This window comes from Poromitra crassiceps (genome assembly GCF_964638095.1).
Source record: "Poromitra crassiceps genome assembly, chromosome: 10".
In the NCBI taxonomy this organism is placed as follows: Eukaryota; Metazoa; Chordata; class Actinopteri; order Beryciformes; family Melamphaidae; genus Poromitra; species Poromitra crassiceps.
This window is the reverse complement of record NC_139631.1, coordinates 24,443,609-24,461,782: the sequence shown is the minus strand read 5'-3', so window position 1 is coordinate 24,461,782 and position 18,174 is coordinate 24,443,609. Positions and strand designations below refer to the sequence as shown.

General features: G+C 43.4%; 1 protein-coding gene across 1 annotated transcript in view; it reads right to left on the bottom strand.

Moving 5' to 3' along the window:
• cemip2 (cell migration inducing hyaluronidase 2) overlaps positions 1–18,174 on the bottom strand; it is a 49,522-nt gene that overhangs the window by 4,512 nt on the left and 26,836 nt on the right. Inside the window, exons 9-21 of the mRNA XM_083645231.1 lie at positions 17,486–17,691; positions 14,902–14,971; positions 14,137–14,265; positions 13,002–13,090; positions 11,022–11,153; positions 10,195–10,230; positions 7,870–8,025; positions 5,763–5,940; positions 4,026–4,241; positions 2,876–3,087; positions 2,069–2,251; positions 973–1,192; positions 187–288 (exon numbers count right to left, since the gene is read on the bottom strand). Coding sequence (XP_083501357.1) covers positions 187–288; positions 973–1,192; positions 2,069–2,251; positions 2,876–3,087; positions 4,026–4,241; positions 5,763–5,940; positions 7,870–8,025; positions 10,195–10,230; positions 11,022–11,153; positions 13,002–13,090; positions 14,137–14,265; positions 14,902–14,971; positions 17,486–17,691 — 1,929 coding nt within the window. The remainder of the gene's footprint in view (positions 1–186; positions 289–972; positions 1,193–2,068; positions 2,252–2,875; positions 3,088–4,025; positions 4,242–5,762; positions 5,941–7,869; positions 8,026–10,194; positions 10,231–11,021; positions 11,154–13,001; positions 13,091–14,136; positions 14,266–14,901; positions 14,972–17,485; positions 17,692–18,174) is intronic.

Genomic DNA, 18,174 nt, shown 5'->3' with positions numbered 1-18,174 from the left:
GACAGACAGACAGACAGTCAGTGGTGAAAGGATGTACTGTACTGTATGTGTCCTAAAGATATCAGTCTTAATGCAAAGCCATTAACTCTGCAAATGAAAAATACAGATTGCAATCCACAAGGTCCAGCCATAGGAGAGAAAAAGATGAGGATAGAGTTGTTGTTTTTCTTGAACTGTTGTACTCACAGTGATAAAAGAGCTGTTGTCTCCACTCTGCTGTTCCTTGGTGCTGAGGGACTTGATTTGTGTCTGGAGGTAGGAGGTCCACGGCTCACTGGAGATCACCAGCTGAGACACAAACACACAGGGGGACAAAAAGGACTTCAACACCACTTTAGAAATCTGTAGAAGGAATCTCCTGCGCTTCAACCCCTCCACAGAGGGAGGTCGGTGCTCTCAGAACAGGACAAAACAATGTAAACAGGTCAATGACCTGTTTACACCACTTTAGAAATACCCAGTGCTTACACTGAACAACAGCGGTAGCTTTCCTCAGCTGTGCAAATTCAAATTTAAAGCCCCTGGAAACACAAATGCATAAATAACCTTCTACAGGTGTAATTTAGTAGTAGTTTTTTGTAAGCTTTCCTGATAGTGGGTTTGAATTGGGCGTGGTTATGCTCGAGACTTATTACACAATAATCTCTGTGAACCAATCAGGCTGAAGTGCCTCTACCCTGCAAATAAAAACAAGGCCTCAGAAAATGCCTATCAAGTTGCCACTGGGGGCAGGGGGAAGTGTAGAGAGCACTGGGGACACTTCAGTTTCAGTTTCAGAGCAGAGCATACTGCTTCGTTTTTCATGATTTCCAAAACCTAATTTTATATAATTGGTGAAAATTTTAATGGTTCAAATTTAGCTGGGTGGTTAATAACACATTTTTCTGTGGAGCGATAAACTCAAAGCACATTTATTTTTGGTTTGCAGGGGGTTTAATGATAATCACTAGGTTAATGTAGCAATACACAAACCTGTTTGGCACCGCAGTCTTTGCAGGGCTGCGTGTTGAGAGCTGGCATAGGGACCGCCGCTGAGGGGGTCTTGGTGTACTTTGGGTAGGCCTTGGCTGTGCAATTACAGGTCTGTCTGGACGACGTTGTCGCCATAACCTTCACTCTCTCACAGCCCTTCACTGAGCAGTAGCTGTGGCCCTCACGACCGTGTCTGGCCCGAAGGTAGAGCCACAACAGGCTGGATGAGATGGGAGGAACAGAGGAAGGTCAGGAAGGAGGGAGAGAAACAAGGCAGAGAGAAAGATGGACAGAAATGTATATGAAAAAAAGGGTCAAACTCTGTTCTCCTTGCCGTCAAAGTTCATTGCTCAACCCATGTCACGCTGTGTCTGGACTATCATGTTGTCTGCCATGTTGAACATAGTATGTATGTAACCATGCCTGCTTTTGCAAGGAATACTGTACTAGTTATAGGTAGGGGTGGGACAAAATATCGATACTCACGGTATCGCGATATTTCCACTTGCGATACGTTATCGATACACTGGCACCAAGTATCGATATGTTTATTTAATTTTTTTTTTTTTTAATAAACAGGCTAAAATATTATGCTGTGTGTGGTAGTTCAAACATAGTTTCAAGTTGACGTTTATTTATGTTTGTAGTTGAAACAAAAACATAAATACTGTAGGCTACATGAATGGAAATGTTTGATCATTAATATCTACTTTTAGAAATTATATAGGTAGGTAGGTTATATAGGTTTTCTTGTTTTAATAATAATAATAAAAAGACTTAATGTGTAACTTTTCCTCCGTGGTATCGAAAATGGTATGAGTGAGTGAGTGAACTCTGAGAGAGTTCATGTCAATTCTGCTAATAAATACATAATACCTGCTTCTTGCCTTTTAGGGGTATTTTTTTCTCTTCAGTTACACAGGTATCGTGATGTATCGTCTTCCAATATATCGATTATCGCAGTATCACTGTATCGTGATAATATCGTTATCGAGGGCCAAGTATCGTGACGATATCGTATCGTGAGCTACTCAGCGATTCCCACCCCTAGTTATAGGTTCAAAGAGCACTCCAACTTGTTGTTCTCTTCTCTCACCCGACACCGCGATCGACGAAGTACTTCCTCTCCATCGGTCTCTTCTGCAGCTCCACCAGAGACGGCACAGGACCGTAGTCCGTGATGTCGTCGAAGCTGTTGCTCTGGCGATCGTTGATGTCTGCCATGATCTGAAACGTGGTGTCTGATGGGTAACAGAGTCCAACCAGCACCCAGTCACCTCTGAGAGTGGGAGAGAGAGGGGGGGGAGGGGTATGCCACTAAAGGTTATCCATTTAAATAGCAACTATTCAAATCAGACATCATTCTCATTTGCTGTGAGATTACCTCAGAGCATGAAAGAGAGGCTGGAAGCAAAAGCATAAGGCAACAGTGCACGTGGACAGCCAACACACACACATGCATGCACTCTCTCTCCGCGTGCACACATGCACACACACACACACACACACACACACACACACACACACACACACACACACACACGAGGAACCGGATAGGAGAAAATAGAGGAAAGACAAATGCATAACAGTGTTCCCTCCGTGACTTTCCATAACTAGTTGGCACATTTCCGTGACCTGAAAAATGTTGACTTGTTTTGTTTTTGAGCTCTGCTCAAAGAGTTCTACTTCTAATGAGGTAAAGAGTCAGTTTTGCTTGTTGTGAACAAGTGGCCACATAATGTGGAAAAACAGTGGAGAACTGAAACATTTTGTAAAATGCCCTGAATATTCCCTGACCAGAGAATTGACCAAAATCACTGATCGTTCCAGTCTTGAATACCCCTTCAAAATGCTATGACATTCCAGAAATTACATGACTACACCAGCACTTCTGTCTACTCACTTGTTGAAGTTGATGAGGGAGAGGACGACCTCTCTGGGTGCCGGTCCGCTCCAGTGCAACGTGTAGCTCTTGCTCATCATCAGGATGGGCTGGTACTGCTGCGAGGGCGCCCCCTGGCTGTTGATGCCCCTCAGCACCAGAGGAGCGTTGGGGTATTCGTCTCTGCTGATGGACAGACTGAGGCTGGGAGCTCCCTGGGTCTGGATGTACACCTGGAGGAGAAGAGGGGGGGAGAGGTGAGTATTGCAGGATTAGGTTTTAGAGGAGGCGTGTGTGAGGAAGCGAAAAAAAAAAAACGGGGTTGAAAACAGGATGACGAGGGAACAGAAGTGAATGAAGGTGACATGACAAGGACAGGATGACAAGAAAGAGTAATGTAAGAATAGAGGTTAAATTAATACATTATATAGGGCCAAGGTAAACATAAAAAAAATCCTGTACAATGAATCTATCAAACAGTCTGATTCACTAGGTTCAAGCAGGGTGTCTGCCAGTTTCACTATGTTCGATTTAAGACCTGTTCAATGCAGTTAGAATGAATGGAATATAAAATATAACACAATTTCACGATTGAAAAAGCATGAATATGAAAATGATTTTACACCTATTAGAATACAGGTCTGACCTGAATTTGTTCTTGATGACCATGGCGTTGTAGTATGTAGTGAAATTCGCCTCATTATTATGATCAATAATACCAAATACTATTGTTATTAGGACATATTAATGACTGGTGAAGCCAAAAGTAGGAGGAATAGTAGGAGAAATAATATAAGGTCTGTGTGACTGGCACCATGAAACCTGCAACATTTTTAGGGAAAGTGAATTTAACCGTATTCAAGTTCTTTTATATCACTGAATTTAGAAAATATAATTAAGAATTTATGAGGTTTTAAGATTAGATTTTAAGATTAGGCTGACTTCTCATTGGAAAAGTGATTATTTCTAAAGGTAGAAAGGAGAGACTCCATGCACACTGCATACTCTCCTTTCTATTTAGCCCTGCTCTTCTCCTTTTGCATCTGCATAGAAGCAAATATGCTGACTACAAGACTTCTAAAAATGAATTAAAAACGATTCAAAACCTTGAAGTTAGATAATTGGACACATTTGAAGACTTCTTCAGGACATGCCCTTCCCCTGGCCGTACCTGAGAGTAGCGGCCGCTGCAGATCACTCCGTTCCACTGGGAAGCGTTGGCACAGCCAGGATGTTGGATCAGGTAGTTGTCTGCTCTGCCGACGTAGGTGTCTCTGTAGCCTGTCACTGAGCCATCCACATCATGGAAGATTGAGTTCTTATCACCGTCCAGGTCATTCTCCTCAAACCACTGGCCCGGGCGACCAAAGAACCCCCTCAGACCCACCTGTGGATGGAATTTGCAAGGTTAGTTGTGAAGCCCACCATGCAACTTTTCTCATGCTTTATCAGTCCGGTATAATATTTCTTTGCTTAACAGGAAAGTGCTACCTCTGGTAAATGTTTGTTTGCACATGTTGCCTGCAACACGGTTGCTAGTTGCCCACTGATTATCTTTTGGCAAGATACCGTTGCTATTACACAAGTTCCAACCATGGTAAGCTATCTCCTTCTAGCCTGTTATTTCAATTAATGACACAAGATTTAAAAGGGACTGGAATGAGGCAAAGAAGAGCTCTGATGAGTGGCTTCAATCACTGAGAATGTAAACGCCTCACTAACCGGGGAAAACACAGTAAGCCAAGCTGTTACTTCTACCACCACTAGAGGGCACCAGTGCTTCACAATGGGTTCCCGCCTGGCTCTGCATGGGGTCTCCTTTTTCTCCTCCTCTCTTAACCACTGTTTCCAATAAGTGCCAACTCAGTAACTGTTGTTGAGCGAGCTGTGATCCAGGCCACGGAGAGGAGGGGGTGAAGAACAAATAGGAGCTAACCACCAAAGAGGAAACAGACCCAGTGCAGAAAGAGAGGGAAAGAGCCCGAGAGAGACAGTAAAGAAAGAGTGAAATAAACTAGACCATCTTGCGATGGGACCACACCAGCCGCAACGCCCGCTACTTCAAACAAATGTGGGCCAGAGGCGTAAAATGTGTGTGTGTTTGTGTGTGTGCGGCGGCTTGCTTGGATCACACCCATTTTCGAACGCACCCTTCATTTTGATGCCAACTACACATCTGTAAAGTTTTGTGACTGCATCTTGCACGGTTTTGACGCTATCGCAATCGCAAAGTCTGTGCACACAGACAGACAAGATAGACAGACAGATAAACACCTGGCAATGTACTCAAAACCACTCATGTGGTAGTTCCCGCTACAATACGAGTCTCCAGGATCTCTCTCTCTCTCTCTCTCTCTGTCTCTCTCTCTAAGGTGAAAACAATACCAGCCATCGCTGTTGCGGCTGGTAATCAAATAAACCTGTCAACACAAGCAGTGGTCGAGCTTCTTCTTAACAGCAGTGATTCTTAGGAGAAGAGAGGAAGGCAACCGAGTAATCAGAGACGGAGAAAGAGGAGAGGAGAAGAAAAAGATCTCTGACCATATGAGTCACATGGGATTCATCATAAAATATCACATGAATTCAAGACATAACCAAGTTAGGAATGACTTGAATGAAAAACTAGGGTAATATCTTTAAATGGTGTTCATCAGCTATTATAAGAACGTTATGACCCTATTGTAATCAAAACATGATCTAAAATGCTATAATGTCCAAAACCCTATGGACGGACTGCTTTCTAGTGGACCTGTGCGGCTAGCCACAATCATCTCATAACAGCAATACCAAATTCATGCTTTATAATGCATGTCAAATTTCTTTAACTCAATAATGTGCTCATGATGCCTCATAATTGAATTGAATAATGCACTTCAAGTCCTCAAATGTTGGTTCTTCATATACTAACAGTGGAGTGAAAGTTGAGCTGGGATAGGTTGTTGCGTGGGGTGAGCTGCCAGGTGTTCTTCAGGTTGAATCCCACTGCGCTGGTAAAACGCTCCGCCGTGGGGACGAACCCGCGGAACGTACTGCGAGTCAACCGCACCGGCCCGTCATAGATCTGGAAACCTCGGATTGGGAATGTCCTGGAGGGGAGAGCGATGAATCCCTCGATTAGAAAAGACATTCAACATTGTAGTCATAGGAATGTCAGACATGATATGAACGAGGATGCATTCCAAGTAGTGCTGAACGATTTTGTAAAAAAATAAATATATATACAGTATATATATATATATTAATTGCTATTATTTATGGTGTGATTTTTGCAATGATTCTGTATATCTGCAGCATGACGATATTTAATTTAAAAATGGTATTTTGACACAAATTCTGCCTTTAAGAAATTGCAGTATATTATGATTTTGATAAAATCTCAATTAATTGTTCAGCCCTAATTCCAAGGCACTAAGATATTCAAAGAACCATCTGAATATCATATCTGAATCTGAATATCATTTAATTCGTAAAGACAAAAAGGTGGCTTAGTGTATTCATGTGTACTCTTTCACCAACAGTGTGTTATACAAATGACAGTAATGGTGAAATCCACACGTTAGAAAATCAAAACTTCACTTCAGGAGATGGACAGATAGACAGAAGAAAATACGATTGATGCTCATAGATATTTTAATTATATCTACACTCCATGGTGGAGGAAATTGTTCCGGTATGTCACCATTTTCTTCCTGATGAGGTTTTCGTGGGAGTTTTTCCTTGTCCTCAGTTGGTCTAAAGTTGTCATTTTCATAAAGTGGGCATTGTGTGATGTAAGCTACACAACTAAACATGACTCGACACTCTTATGTAATTACTATTAATGATAACTTCTTAGACGTGTACCTCAGTACCTCAAAGAATCATACAGTACTGCCTAATCCATTTGAGTGGAATAACTGTCTCTCTAGGAACAGTGAAGTAACCACGATGAGGACAGACAGAAGTCACAGTGTGGTCAAGAAGCCTGTAAAGCTGTACACAGCGGTGACAGTAGGCACAAACAGACGGCGGCCATTGTTGTTGAAACTAGGGCAGTCTGCAATTTGCCAGCCTCTTGTTTAACGTTGGTCTTCTGAGAGAGTGAGAGACACAGAGAGAGAGACACACACACACACAGAGGAAGAGAGAGAGAGAGAGAGAGAGAGAGAGAGAGAGAGAGCGAGAGCGAGCGCAAGCGAGAACTCACTAAGGAGGCCCCAGGGGGACATGAAGCTCAAAACATTCTGATTTATAGAAAGGGCCACTCAGCACTACATGGCATCACATAGAGGGTAAAAAATAAAAATAAATGTCATGGTAATGGCAGTCCAGTTTCAAGCACTGTCAGTGTGCTACTAGTAGTGTGAGACTTGACTAAGTGTAAATGTGTTTTTTCAGGTTGATGGTGTGTTCAACCTGCCCACTTTAACGCCATACTGTATGTAGTTGACCTATCAGTGAGAGAACTTTAAGCGAGGCCTTCATTTTGCTATTGAATTTACAAGATGTTTACCCTTAATAAGGTGGTCAAAAACACAAGTAGGAAATAATAGAAACAAAGAAGAAAAAATGGTGATATCCAGTTGAAATCACGCTTAAGTCATCAACAACTTCTATTTGCGTAACGCCCTTTACAAGAAGTGTTGTCACCAATGTTTTTCTTCTTCTAGAATTCACGTGGTCTAAAATAGCACTTGAAGGAAGCCGCTCAAAACAGAACTTCCTGTCACACCCTCAGACTAAGCCTGTCAGGGGCTGTCAGGGTGGCTCACTGTGTTAGGCGTGTACCATAAAGGCTTAGTCCTCCTCGCAGAGACCCAGGTTTGAATCCGGCCTGCGGTCATTTGCTGCATTTCCTCCCCTCTCTCTCTACACTGTCTGTCCAATAAAGCAGAAATGCCTCAAAAGATAATCTAAAAAATAAAATAAAAGAATAAGAAACACCCACATCGTCAACTCCTCACAGGTCTTATCATTCTCTCCATATATTCCCCCCCTCTCTTATCTCATGCCTCCCTCCTCTCGCTGCCTCTCACCTGTTCTTAGGTAGTGTCCTCATCCTCCCGTCAGCCCCTCCCAGGCCCCAGTATTTATTCTGGCCTCCGTTGGTCCCTCTGTTTCTGCTTTCACCCACAAACAGAGACTGGGTCACCTCCTGGCTGGAGCCTTCATCTTTTGGGTAGCTGCCATCACTGGAGAGGAGAGGAGGGAAATGAAGAAAATAGGAGATAAAAGATTGATATATCTATTAAACACACACCCACACAAATACCATTTACAGTTGGAAAGCCGAAGCGAAAGAGAGGAATTTATGGCCACAGAAAAGCTTGATGTGAGGGAGAAGAATCTGCTCCCTCAACTGTCAGGTGAACAGCCCTCACACATTCTTTGAACACACACTTTGTTTGTAGTGCATGTAGTTCAATAATTATTATAGGTTGACTTGCTATTTCTCTACTGGAAATGGCCCATTTCAGTTGAGCAATGCACTTTATTTTGTCATGTAGGTTTCATGGGACTGTTTTCTGTGTATGGATGTGGCTTGTTTCTAACCTTGTTCTCCTATGAGGTACACTTCCTGGTTGAGGCCCAGATGAGTGGCAGTGTAATCACCACCCTAGCGGCGCTGCTATGCTGATTAACCTCGGTGGACTATACCAAGTGGACTGATTTGGGGAGGGAGGTTGGAATGGTTGTCAGGGGTGGCCAAACTATGGCCCGTGCGCCAACTGCACCCCGTTGCCCATCTTTAAGTGGCCCACCATGAATTAAAAAAATACAATGGAATATGGCCCGTTAGGACATAACATCCCGTTGTTACAACTATCAAAGTGGATAAAACAAGCGCACCTCTACAGTGATGCAATGTCACACACAGCTTTATTTCCCCCCACCACATCTCATACATTCCGGTTTCCTTCATTGAAACAAAAGATGTTTTGCATTACTGTGTTCTGAATATGTGTCTGGTTGGTTTTCGCTGCCACACTCGGACAAGTCAAGACCGATGTCAGTGACTGTTGATGCAGGCTAAAAATGAAACGTCACGGTCAAAGTTTGTATATTTTCTTCAAACTGCTCAGCAAGAAGGTGAAACATGATGCACAGGTAGCACAGGAACAGGTAGCTTAACGTTAGGTAGCTTGGTGGATGTCAAAGAGAAGACGGCCATCTAAGTCTGTAACTGTTGTGTGTTATTGGACCAAACGGCTCCATGCTCTCCTTCCCATTCTTTACATGAGTAGCAGATTTATTCAAACCAGTTGAGTGTATTCAGATTCAGAACATGTGCTGCTGCCCAGGGCAGACTCAAGGAGGACAGAAAGAGACCAGAGAGTTTCAGGTAATCAGCTCCAAAGTGTAGCATAACATCATCATTAAGACACACTTGGATCATATTTTTTCATATCTCTTGACACACTATGAAATATGGATTCTCTACACTCTTGAGACAACATTTTATGTCACTCACTGCTGAAAGTTCACAACACAATGAATGCTGCGCTTAAAATTATTTGGCCCATGACTCCTTATTTCTGTATGTGGCCCACAACCAAAAAAAAGTTTGGCCACACCTGCTTTATGTAGTTTCCTTTCTTGTACTCTTCCTGTAGTCCATGGGCCAAAACTAATATTTTCATAAATTGCTAGCACCCAAGGTGGCCAAACAATTTTTGTGTTATTTTAATGCAGGCAGTTGGGTTACTGCCTGTAATTAGATGTTGAAAACAATGGTGATAATAATGTTGATATTAAGCCAGTACCTGTGAAATGACCGTTTAGCTGTTACCTGAAACTCCCCTGCAGCTAAAGGAAATGGAACATTCCGGAGAGTATTTAAGTCGAGCTTTTTGGACAAGGGCAGTCGCTTAGCTGGAGGTAGGGGAACCCCTAACATCTTGGTTTGTCCATTGTGTTCTTGTTCATTTTTTTCTCAGTTGTTTGGTTTCTTTTCTGTTGTATGGAACTGTGTCGCCTGCTCACTTAAGAAAATCCTCAGTAAATCCTCAGCGCTTTGAAACCTGAACGTGACTTCCTGCTGTTTTACTTCTGCACTTCATCACTTTGAGGGAAAGCAGGTGCCATCCTAGAAAGTGGGTTTCACCCTCTAACCCAACAATCGCTTATGCTTTTTCACTTAGTGAAGCGAGGAGAGGAGAGAAGAAGTGGGCATGCCACTGTGTTATGCAGAGAGGTTTGTGGCCACACAGTAAATTGAAAGCGTCTGCTACATGCCCAGAGTCTATCAATCATATGTGCTTCTTGGCAAGTTCTTCTGGCAGCGAGCGCAGGAAGGCAAGCACGGCTCAGTAAAATCATGACTGGGTGCCATAGACGCAGTGATTTAGATGAGTACACACCTGGCAAAGGACAGTCCCACTCCATTGTCTGCAAAGCTGTTCAGAGGGAAGAAAATTGAATGTGTCAGTTTCACAAAATGTCTGTTATTGAAAGATTCTGAGTCTGTCCAGACAACAAAGGGACTGCGAGAAGTAGAGACTATTGCGCCATTACCCCACACTGTTCTCATAATGATGATCAGATAATGACTTAATTGAATATCTTGCATCTGGATATTACATACTGTACCTCTGGAATATATCCATGGACTTATCCCAATCTGAATTTATTACCAGCCAGTGCAGCCACGACTGCGTTTGTTACCAGCCGTGACAGCATTTGGGTGGTATTGTTCACACCGTGTGTGTGTGTGTGAGATCATAGCAATAGTGGTCCTGGGGACACCGATTGTAGCAGGAAGTACTACAGAAGTACTTTTCTATCGTTAACCTTCCTGTACTTGACTTCCTTGGCATTGCTTCACCAATTGCTGCTGTGGCGCCTGAATTTCCCCAAGGGGATCAATATGCTATCTTATCTTATGATCTGAGAGGGCAATTTGAGTCAAATGATAACAGTGTATCGATGTACAATAATTACATCTGAACATAAGGATGTTTCTGACCTGAGGAGCAGACGGTGTCATCACAGGAGACTGAGGTGGGGATACATCACATACCCACATACCCAATGCTCAACACCCCAGTTCAGGTTTTTGTGATGACACAGTGCGCTCTGTGCCTCTCCTTCCATGTCAGACACTTCCCAGTCCCCAGTCATCTGGAACAAGCTATGAGCTGGCTGCTGGTCTCACACTGATGACATCACAGCCTGTGAGCCGCCTCACCCTGAGTTCTGGATGATGATGTCACCGCCCCTTATCCACGCTCCCAAGTCGTTGTTCTTGAAGGAGATCAGGGTGTCGATGACCGCCGCCACGCGAGGGCGGCTAGGGTCAGCGTTCTGGTGTGGCCGGAATCTGAAACACGCATGCGTTGATATTACTAGACTTGTGAGGACCTTCCATTGACCACGTTCACCCCTAACTCTAAACGCTCACCCTCACCACTACATGCCTTACTTTAATTCTTATCCCAACCTAAACCTAACGCTAAATCAGAATCAGCTTTATTGGCCAAGTATGTACACATACAAGGAATATGACTCTCAAAGTACTCACACACAGAAAAAGGTATGCACAAGTTTAAACAAACGAGGCATGGGTACATTCAAACATTTACAAAACCTTGCATTAACTACTACATACAATAAGTGTGGTGTAAAGTGTCTATTTTAAATATGTCTATATGAAAGAATGTTTATGTACAGTATGTATAAATAAGCCACACAGGATCATAAACAAAAGCTTATCATATGTATTTCCAGATATTGCACCATCATTTACCATTCAATGTGAAGGAGGCTTTGAGCCACATATTGCACTATTGCATTTCCCAGTAAACGTACATCAAATCGTGTGTGTGCAGTTATTCCACAGTAAGCCTATATCAAAATTGTGTGTGTGTGTGTGTGTGTGTGTACGTGTGTGTGTCTCTAAACTTAACCATGAGCTCAAGCCCTATCCTGCTACATTATCAATATTGTAGTGGCTACAATATTGAGGGCAAAATGTCCTCACTTTGGAGGATTTTCCTTGTTTTTGTGAAGACATTTGGTCCTAATTAAGAAACACACACACACACACACACACACACACACACACACACACACACACACACACACACACACACACACACACACAGAATTGATTTAACATATGAAGGCTAGTGATGTAGCCTGTCATCATACCTTCATCAGGCCATGAATCCATACACACATACTGTATAAACATGCAGATGTTACACACTATATACACACAAAGAGTACAGACATATACAGTACAGCAGTAAACACACACACACACACACACACACACACACACACACTCTCTCTCTTCCTCACACTCTCTCTTCCTGTTTCTCACAATCAAGTACACACACACACACACACACACACACACACACACACACACACACACACACACACACACACACACACACACACACACACACACACACACACACACACACACACACACACACACACACACACACACACACACAATTCTCTCTCATATATACAGATCAACACCAAACCCACATTTTTACATTTTAAGTTCCCCACCAAAAAACACACGTGCACGCGCACACACACACACACGCACACACACACAAGGATCTCCTACACAAACCGACTAAGCAAGCAAAACACTCACACGCATATGCACTCGCACACACACAGGGAGAGAGTGGGTAGCAGTCTCAGCGGAGACGTAAGATTTTTTCCGTCTGGTGGAGGGCTGTATTTGGGTAGAGCGCAGCAGAGTGGAAACTCTATCTGTGAAGCCTTGTTTGCTCTGTCAACACGGACCTGACAGACCCTCCACTAAAACACAGTAGCCATAGGCTGTCTATCTGCCCCTGCAGTTACACACCATATCCTCATACATATACACTAGTGAGCCATAAATAACTTCATTCTCGTACGGTCACAGGTTGTGGCGTAATGCAAATAACATTAGTTGGCCACAAATACCTTCATATTTATATATCTGTACACCATATCCTAATGGTTATGGTCAGCCACCATAGAGCCCCTAAAAGTACACAGTCTACCGTATATGTGCAAAACCGCGACTTGAAGTAACTAATCCATTTAGCTAGAGCAATTCATATTGTTTTACACACTTTAACTAGAGATGCCACACTGGATAGTTCATGTACACAGAGAAATGCCCATAGACATATGCTCGCATGCACATACACACCTGGCGTTGTTATCCAGACACAGGTATTCCCGGGGGTCGGCAGCGCTGGCATTGGTGGTCTTCACTCCTTTATCAATGAACAGCCCTGCCTGGGAAGACGCAGTATGATCGCAGTAAGTAAACCAGGTATGTCAGGTTTTCTTTAAAACCACGAGTACAGATCCGGGATGGGCCAGTTTGGGCCACAGGTCCGTTTCTGCTGGAGCCACACACAAGAGCACTAGTATGTGTTCATGAATGTGGATCCAGGGGCAATAAAATATGGACTAAATTTAAATCCTGGACTAACAGAGTTAGAGAATTACTGCTGTATAGGGTAATGCGGAAAGTGAGTAAAGTGATAAAGAGTAATATGTATTCTATTTACATGTATGTATATATATATATATACACATATATATATACACACAGATATATACATGTATATATATATATATATGTATATATATATATATATATATATATATATATATATATATATATATGTCATAATGTAACATGTAATGTAATGTAATATATGAATTGACTTGGTTAAAAATGGAACTGTACAAATTAATTAAGGGGAGAATGTAGTGTGTGTGTGTGTGTGTGTGTGTGTGTGTGTGTGTGTGTGTGTGTATGTGTGTGTGTGTGTGTGTGTGTGTGTGTGTGTGTGTGTGTGTGTGTGTATGTATGTAATATATATGGAAACCTGTGCTCTGCGTTGGTCCTGTGGTATAAACACAGTATAGTCTTAAGCCTTGGGGCTCCTTCCTCTGTAAGAGCGGCTGCTGTGGTCGGACCGGACAAAGAACTTACAGTTCACCTGCCCGGCTTCTGTCATTACACACACACCAACAGAGCGCTATTGTAGAGGTTACCTGTGTGCGTTTGCGTGTGTGTGTGTGTGTGTGTGTTTGCATTTGTGTGTGTGCGCGCACGCTTGTGTGTCTTTCCTTGGCTTGGCGAGTTACCGTTTAAAGGTCATAATTTCTCCCGTCAGTATGAAAGACAAGCAAGAGGAAAGAAACCCTGACTTTGTGCTACTGGATCAGGATGTGAAAAGTCTATGTGAAAATTAATAACTGGTTCTCTGGCGTCGAGGTATTTTTGTTTGTTCAGTCTGTTTCCAAACCTGGACAGCACTTGATAGTACCTTAAAGTTGGAGTGCACACGGTTGTTGTAGAAAATCCCCAGAGGTGTGAGCTCTGCCTTGGTCTCTGGTACCAGCCCATGAGAGTCTCCTGTGGACGAGCTGTGGAACACATACCATATGCCAGCGTCCTGCGGCAGAAAGGGAGAGTAGAGAAATAAGAATATGTATGTTTGCAATGTACAGTCGGTCAATTTTCTGTGCTGGAAATATACGGCCACACCTGCTTCCCATATATCAATTTGAGAGAAACGAATGCAGGCTAAATGACAGAATTCTGATTCTGTTTTTCTACACATAGGCATCATGAAAGTGTGACCAGCATGAAAGCAGAGGCGCACGGGTTGGGAAGCACGTCTGCGTTTATACGAGTCGAGCCCCACAGGAAGCACGACCCAGACCCTAAGAGTTCATCAGAGTTCAAGAGTTCAAAAGCTTGCCCTTCATCAGATGCAGAGAGGACCTGGATATCATGCCAATAACCTCCTACCAACACGTGGGATCAAGAGGGATCCTCGTCATCTGCTTTCTGATATCAGACAAGAAGAGATATTGCTACACTTATTGCATCTGATCTGTCTATCAGCGACTAAAGCCAGTTAAATCCTATTTTATTGGCGGATCAAATTTTTATGAGCATGAAAACCTTTAATGTAAGTTGAGGAACACCTAAGCCTGTGTAATAAATCTACTACGTGGGTCTACTGAGGGTCTCTTCTTGCTGGTTGATTTTTTTTTTAATATACAGTTAGCTCTGATATTATTACCTGAGAACCAGCAGCTGCGTTGCTGATGAGGTTGTTATTGGGGTTGGCAATCCAGAATGTAGAAACCGCCCTGGAAAACACACACAGTCACACACAGACACACACACACACACACACACACACACACACACACACACACACACACACACACAAAAGCAGGCAGGAGATATTAAAAGGGCTGTACCCTGGCATATCAGAGACTATTGACTAATGAGCAGAGAGAGATCAAACAGTCCTGTGATCCTTCAAAATGCCTTTAATAAATCCTCCACTCCAACATAAACCCTGGACAGGGACAGTGCTGCCAACACACACACGCGCGCACACACACACACGCAAGCACGCACGCGCACACACACACACACACACACACACACACACGCACGCACGCCCACACACACGCACGCACGCATGCAAGCACGCACGCACGCACACTCACACGCACGCGCACACACACACACACTCCAGAAACAGACGTTGCTGCCTCCCTTACAGAGGACCTCTCCTCGCTCCTACGACAACAGAAAAACATCCCATAGAGAGGCGAGGTTGTTATTGCATGGATAAGAGCGCTATGCCGCTATCTCACTCACACACCACTGCTAAGTTACAGTCTCTCTCTCACAGTGGACATGGAGCCTCTGCCTTCTCTCAAAGTCTGTCTGCACTATCTCACCCATCTTCCCACACAAAGACAGTTTTTTCTCCGTGCCTGGCAGCAGGTCTTTGCCATTATCTGTCATTATTATCCTTAGACTAAAGAGCCGCCAAGCGCCGCAGGTCCTAACTTCAAGCTATGGATGGACGGATGGATGAGGTATTTTATATCAACAGATACTAAGACACGGTCTCTTCCTTGCACTCACCACTAGATGAGGGCGAACCTCCTTATGTCGGTGCAGAAGGTCTCACTGCTCTCTCAACAGCAATATCCCTACAACTACAGTATACATTAAAATTATAATGTCATAAAACACACACAGCAAATCTTTCAGTGTTAACGAGTGTTGATGTTTCAGTGACGATTATTTTATTATCAAGTGTATAGGTGTTGATTGGTGTGTTGTTTGATAAAGCTATGGGGCGGCTGTCAGAAGTGTTGAAATAGCTGTGACGGATGTGGACTTATATATTATATAAACACTGGAACAGTGTTGATTTTTACCCTCCCTCAGAGGGAAACTGACACTGACATTGTTGCTGTTTCTCATTAGCCCTTCATGCTCACTATATGTAAAGCCTTTATACTCCCCTACGCCTCCCGCGTGATTTCTAACCCCACATAGGATAAGCAATAACCACGCCCTGTGGCGCCGGGATTGGCCAGGAGCATTGTCTTCTTCTTTTGACAGCTGGAATCTCCCACACCACAAACACTGGAGGGCACGCAGCCCAGCGATTTCATGAACAAACTGAATAGCTCTTGAGAACGGACAGCGATTTCGAGAGCATAATAATTGTAATCTACACAATGTACACAATCTACAAAAACATGCAATAATATAAACAGTGTTGTGTTCACATTCATAGCTCATATATATAAATATAATGTATCATATTGTTAATTTCAAGCTCAATTCTTACCCAGAGAAAAGGTACAGCACTGAAAATGTAACAAGCAATAGTTTTTTAAACATCTTTATTTTAAAAGATGAAAAAACCCAGGTGCTTTAGTCCCAGCTTCAATGCTTCTGGCCAATCCCGGCGCCACAGGGCGTGGTTATTGCTTATCCTATGTGGGGTTAGAAATCACGCCTCCCCTATAGACCAATCCTCATTGCTCTGTTCATATTGTACATACTCTAATGCCACACCTACAACCTCACACCTACTGCCTTATCTTTACCTATTGCTGGATGACTCATTCCTGTAGTGTTGGATGAGGGAGTGTAGCCCCTCATAGATCTTGTCCTCGATGCTCGTGCAGAGAATCATCCACTCACTCTTTCTCTCGACTTTCTCTGTACCCATATCTCGGCCTCACCAACAAGGCCCGAAAACCCCTTCCACCAAGGACCTCACCAACACCCCCCACAAACCCCACAGCTGAATCCCCCCTCAAACGTAACCTTGCAGCCATAGCGGCTGGAGCTCACTCGCCACTACTTAGTATTATAGCTGCCTCCCCTACCAGAACTTTACACCATTCGATTACTCTTGTTAACTACATCATGGCCGACCCCTCAGAATGTAACTCATATTTAATGCCTATTTAACTCGGACTGTAAATTCATGTAAACTCACTGCCTTTTTAACTCGGACTGTAAATTCATGTAAACTCACTGCCTTTTTAACTCAGACTGTAAATTCAATGTAAATTCATATTTAATGCCCACTGATCACTCCTCCACTCATGTATATATTGTATATATATTTGATTAGATTACACTTGCAATGTTTGTGATTGTCTTTTAGTTTTCTTTCCTACTTCTTTATCTCTGTATATTGAGATGACCGCTATGCTGCATACAGACACAGAGACAAATTCCTCGTATGTAACTTGCATATCGTGGCAATAAAAGTGATTCTGATTGTGATCTCTAACCCAAGGTATAAGCAGGTCATAATAACCCTAATCTCCTACTTGCACTCTGTGCTGGGTGAGGGAGTGTAGCCCTTGTAGACGTTGTCCTTGATGCTGGTGCAGAGGGTGTCGTTGCGGTCGGTGGGCAGCAGGGTCCCTGGTCGGGTCAATAGGCCCAGGTTGTGGTAGAAAGTGTTCCGCTGCTCGATCCCATCCTCAAGGAAGAAACAGTGACCCAAGGTGTCGTAGCCCACGGTGTGCTTCACCTGGGGCAGAGAGAGAAGGCCACAAAGAGTCACTAAACAGAAACATGAACAGAGAGCCAGTCAGAGGATTTGAAGGGCAGAGTTCCTTCAGTTGGAGAATAAAACCAGCCGCGTCAGGCAAGTAGAGCTGTCTGCTGAGTGTGAACAGGTGAAAATGTAAAAAAAACAACAGGGGGGGGGGACATAAAATGCTTCCATACTGCCAGTGCTCACCTGGCTTAATCCAATTCTCCACAAGCCCTGAGATGCCAAGTTGACTTGAGTTTTTAGCTGATATCTTCACTGTAGTCATGTGGTGCAGCAGCCCCACTTCTCCCCCCAACTCCTTGCCACACCTGGCTACAGTGCAGATTTCAGCTAAAAACAGGGTGTAAATGACATATCTTCAAGTCAACTTGGCATCTCAGGGCTTGTGGAGACTTGGATTGTGGCAGGTGAGCAGTATGGAAGCATTTTCTGTATTCTTTCTTTCTTTTTCTTTTT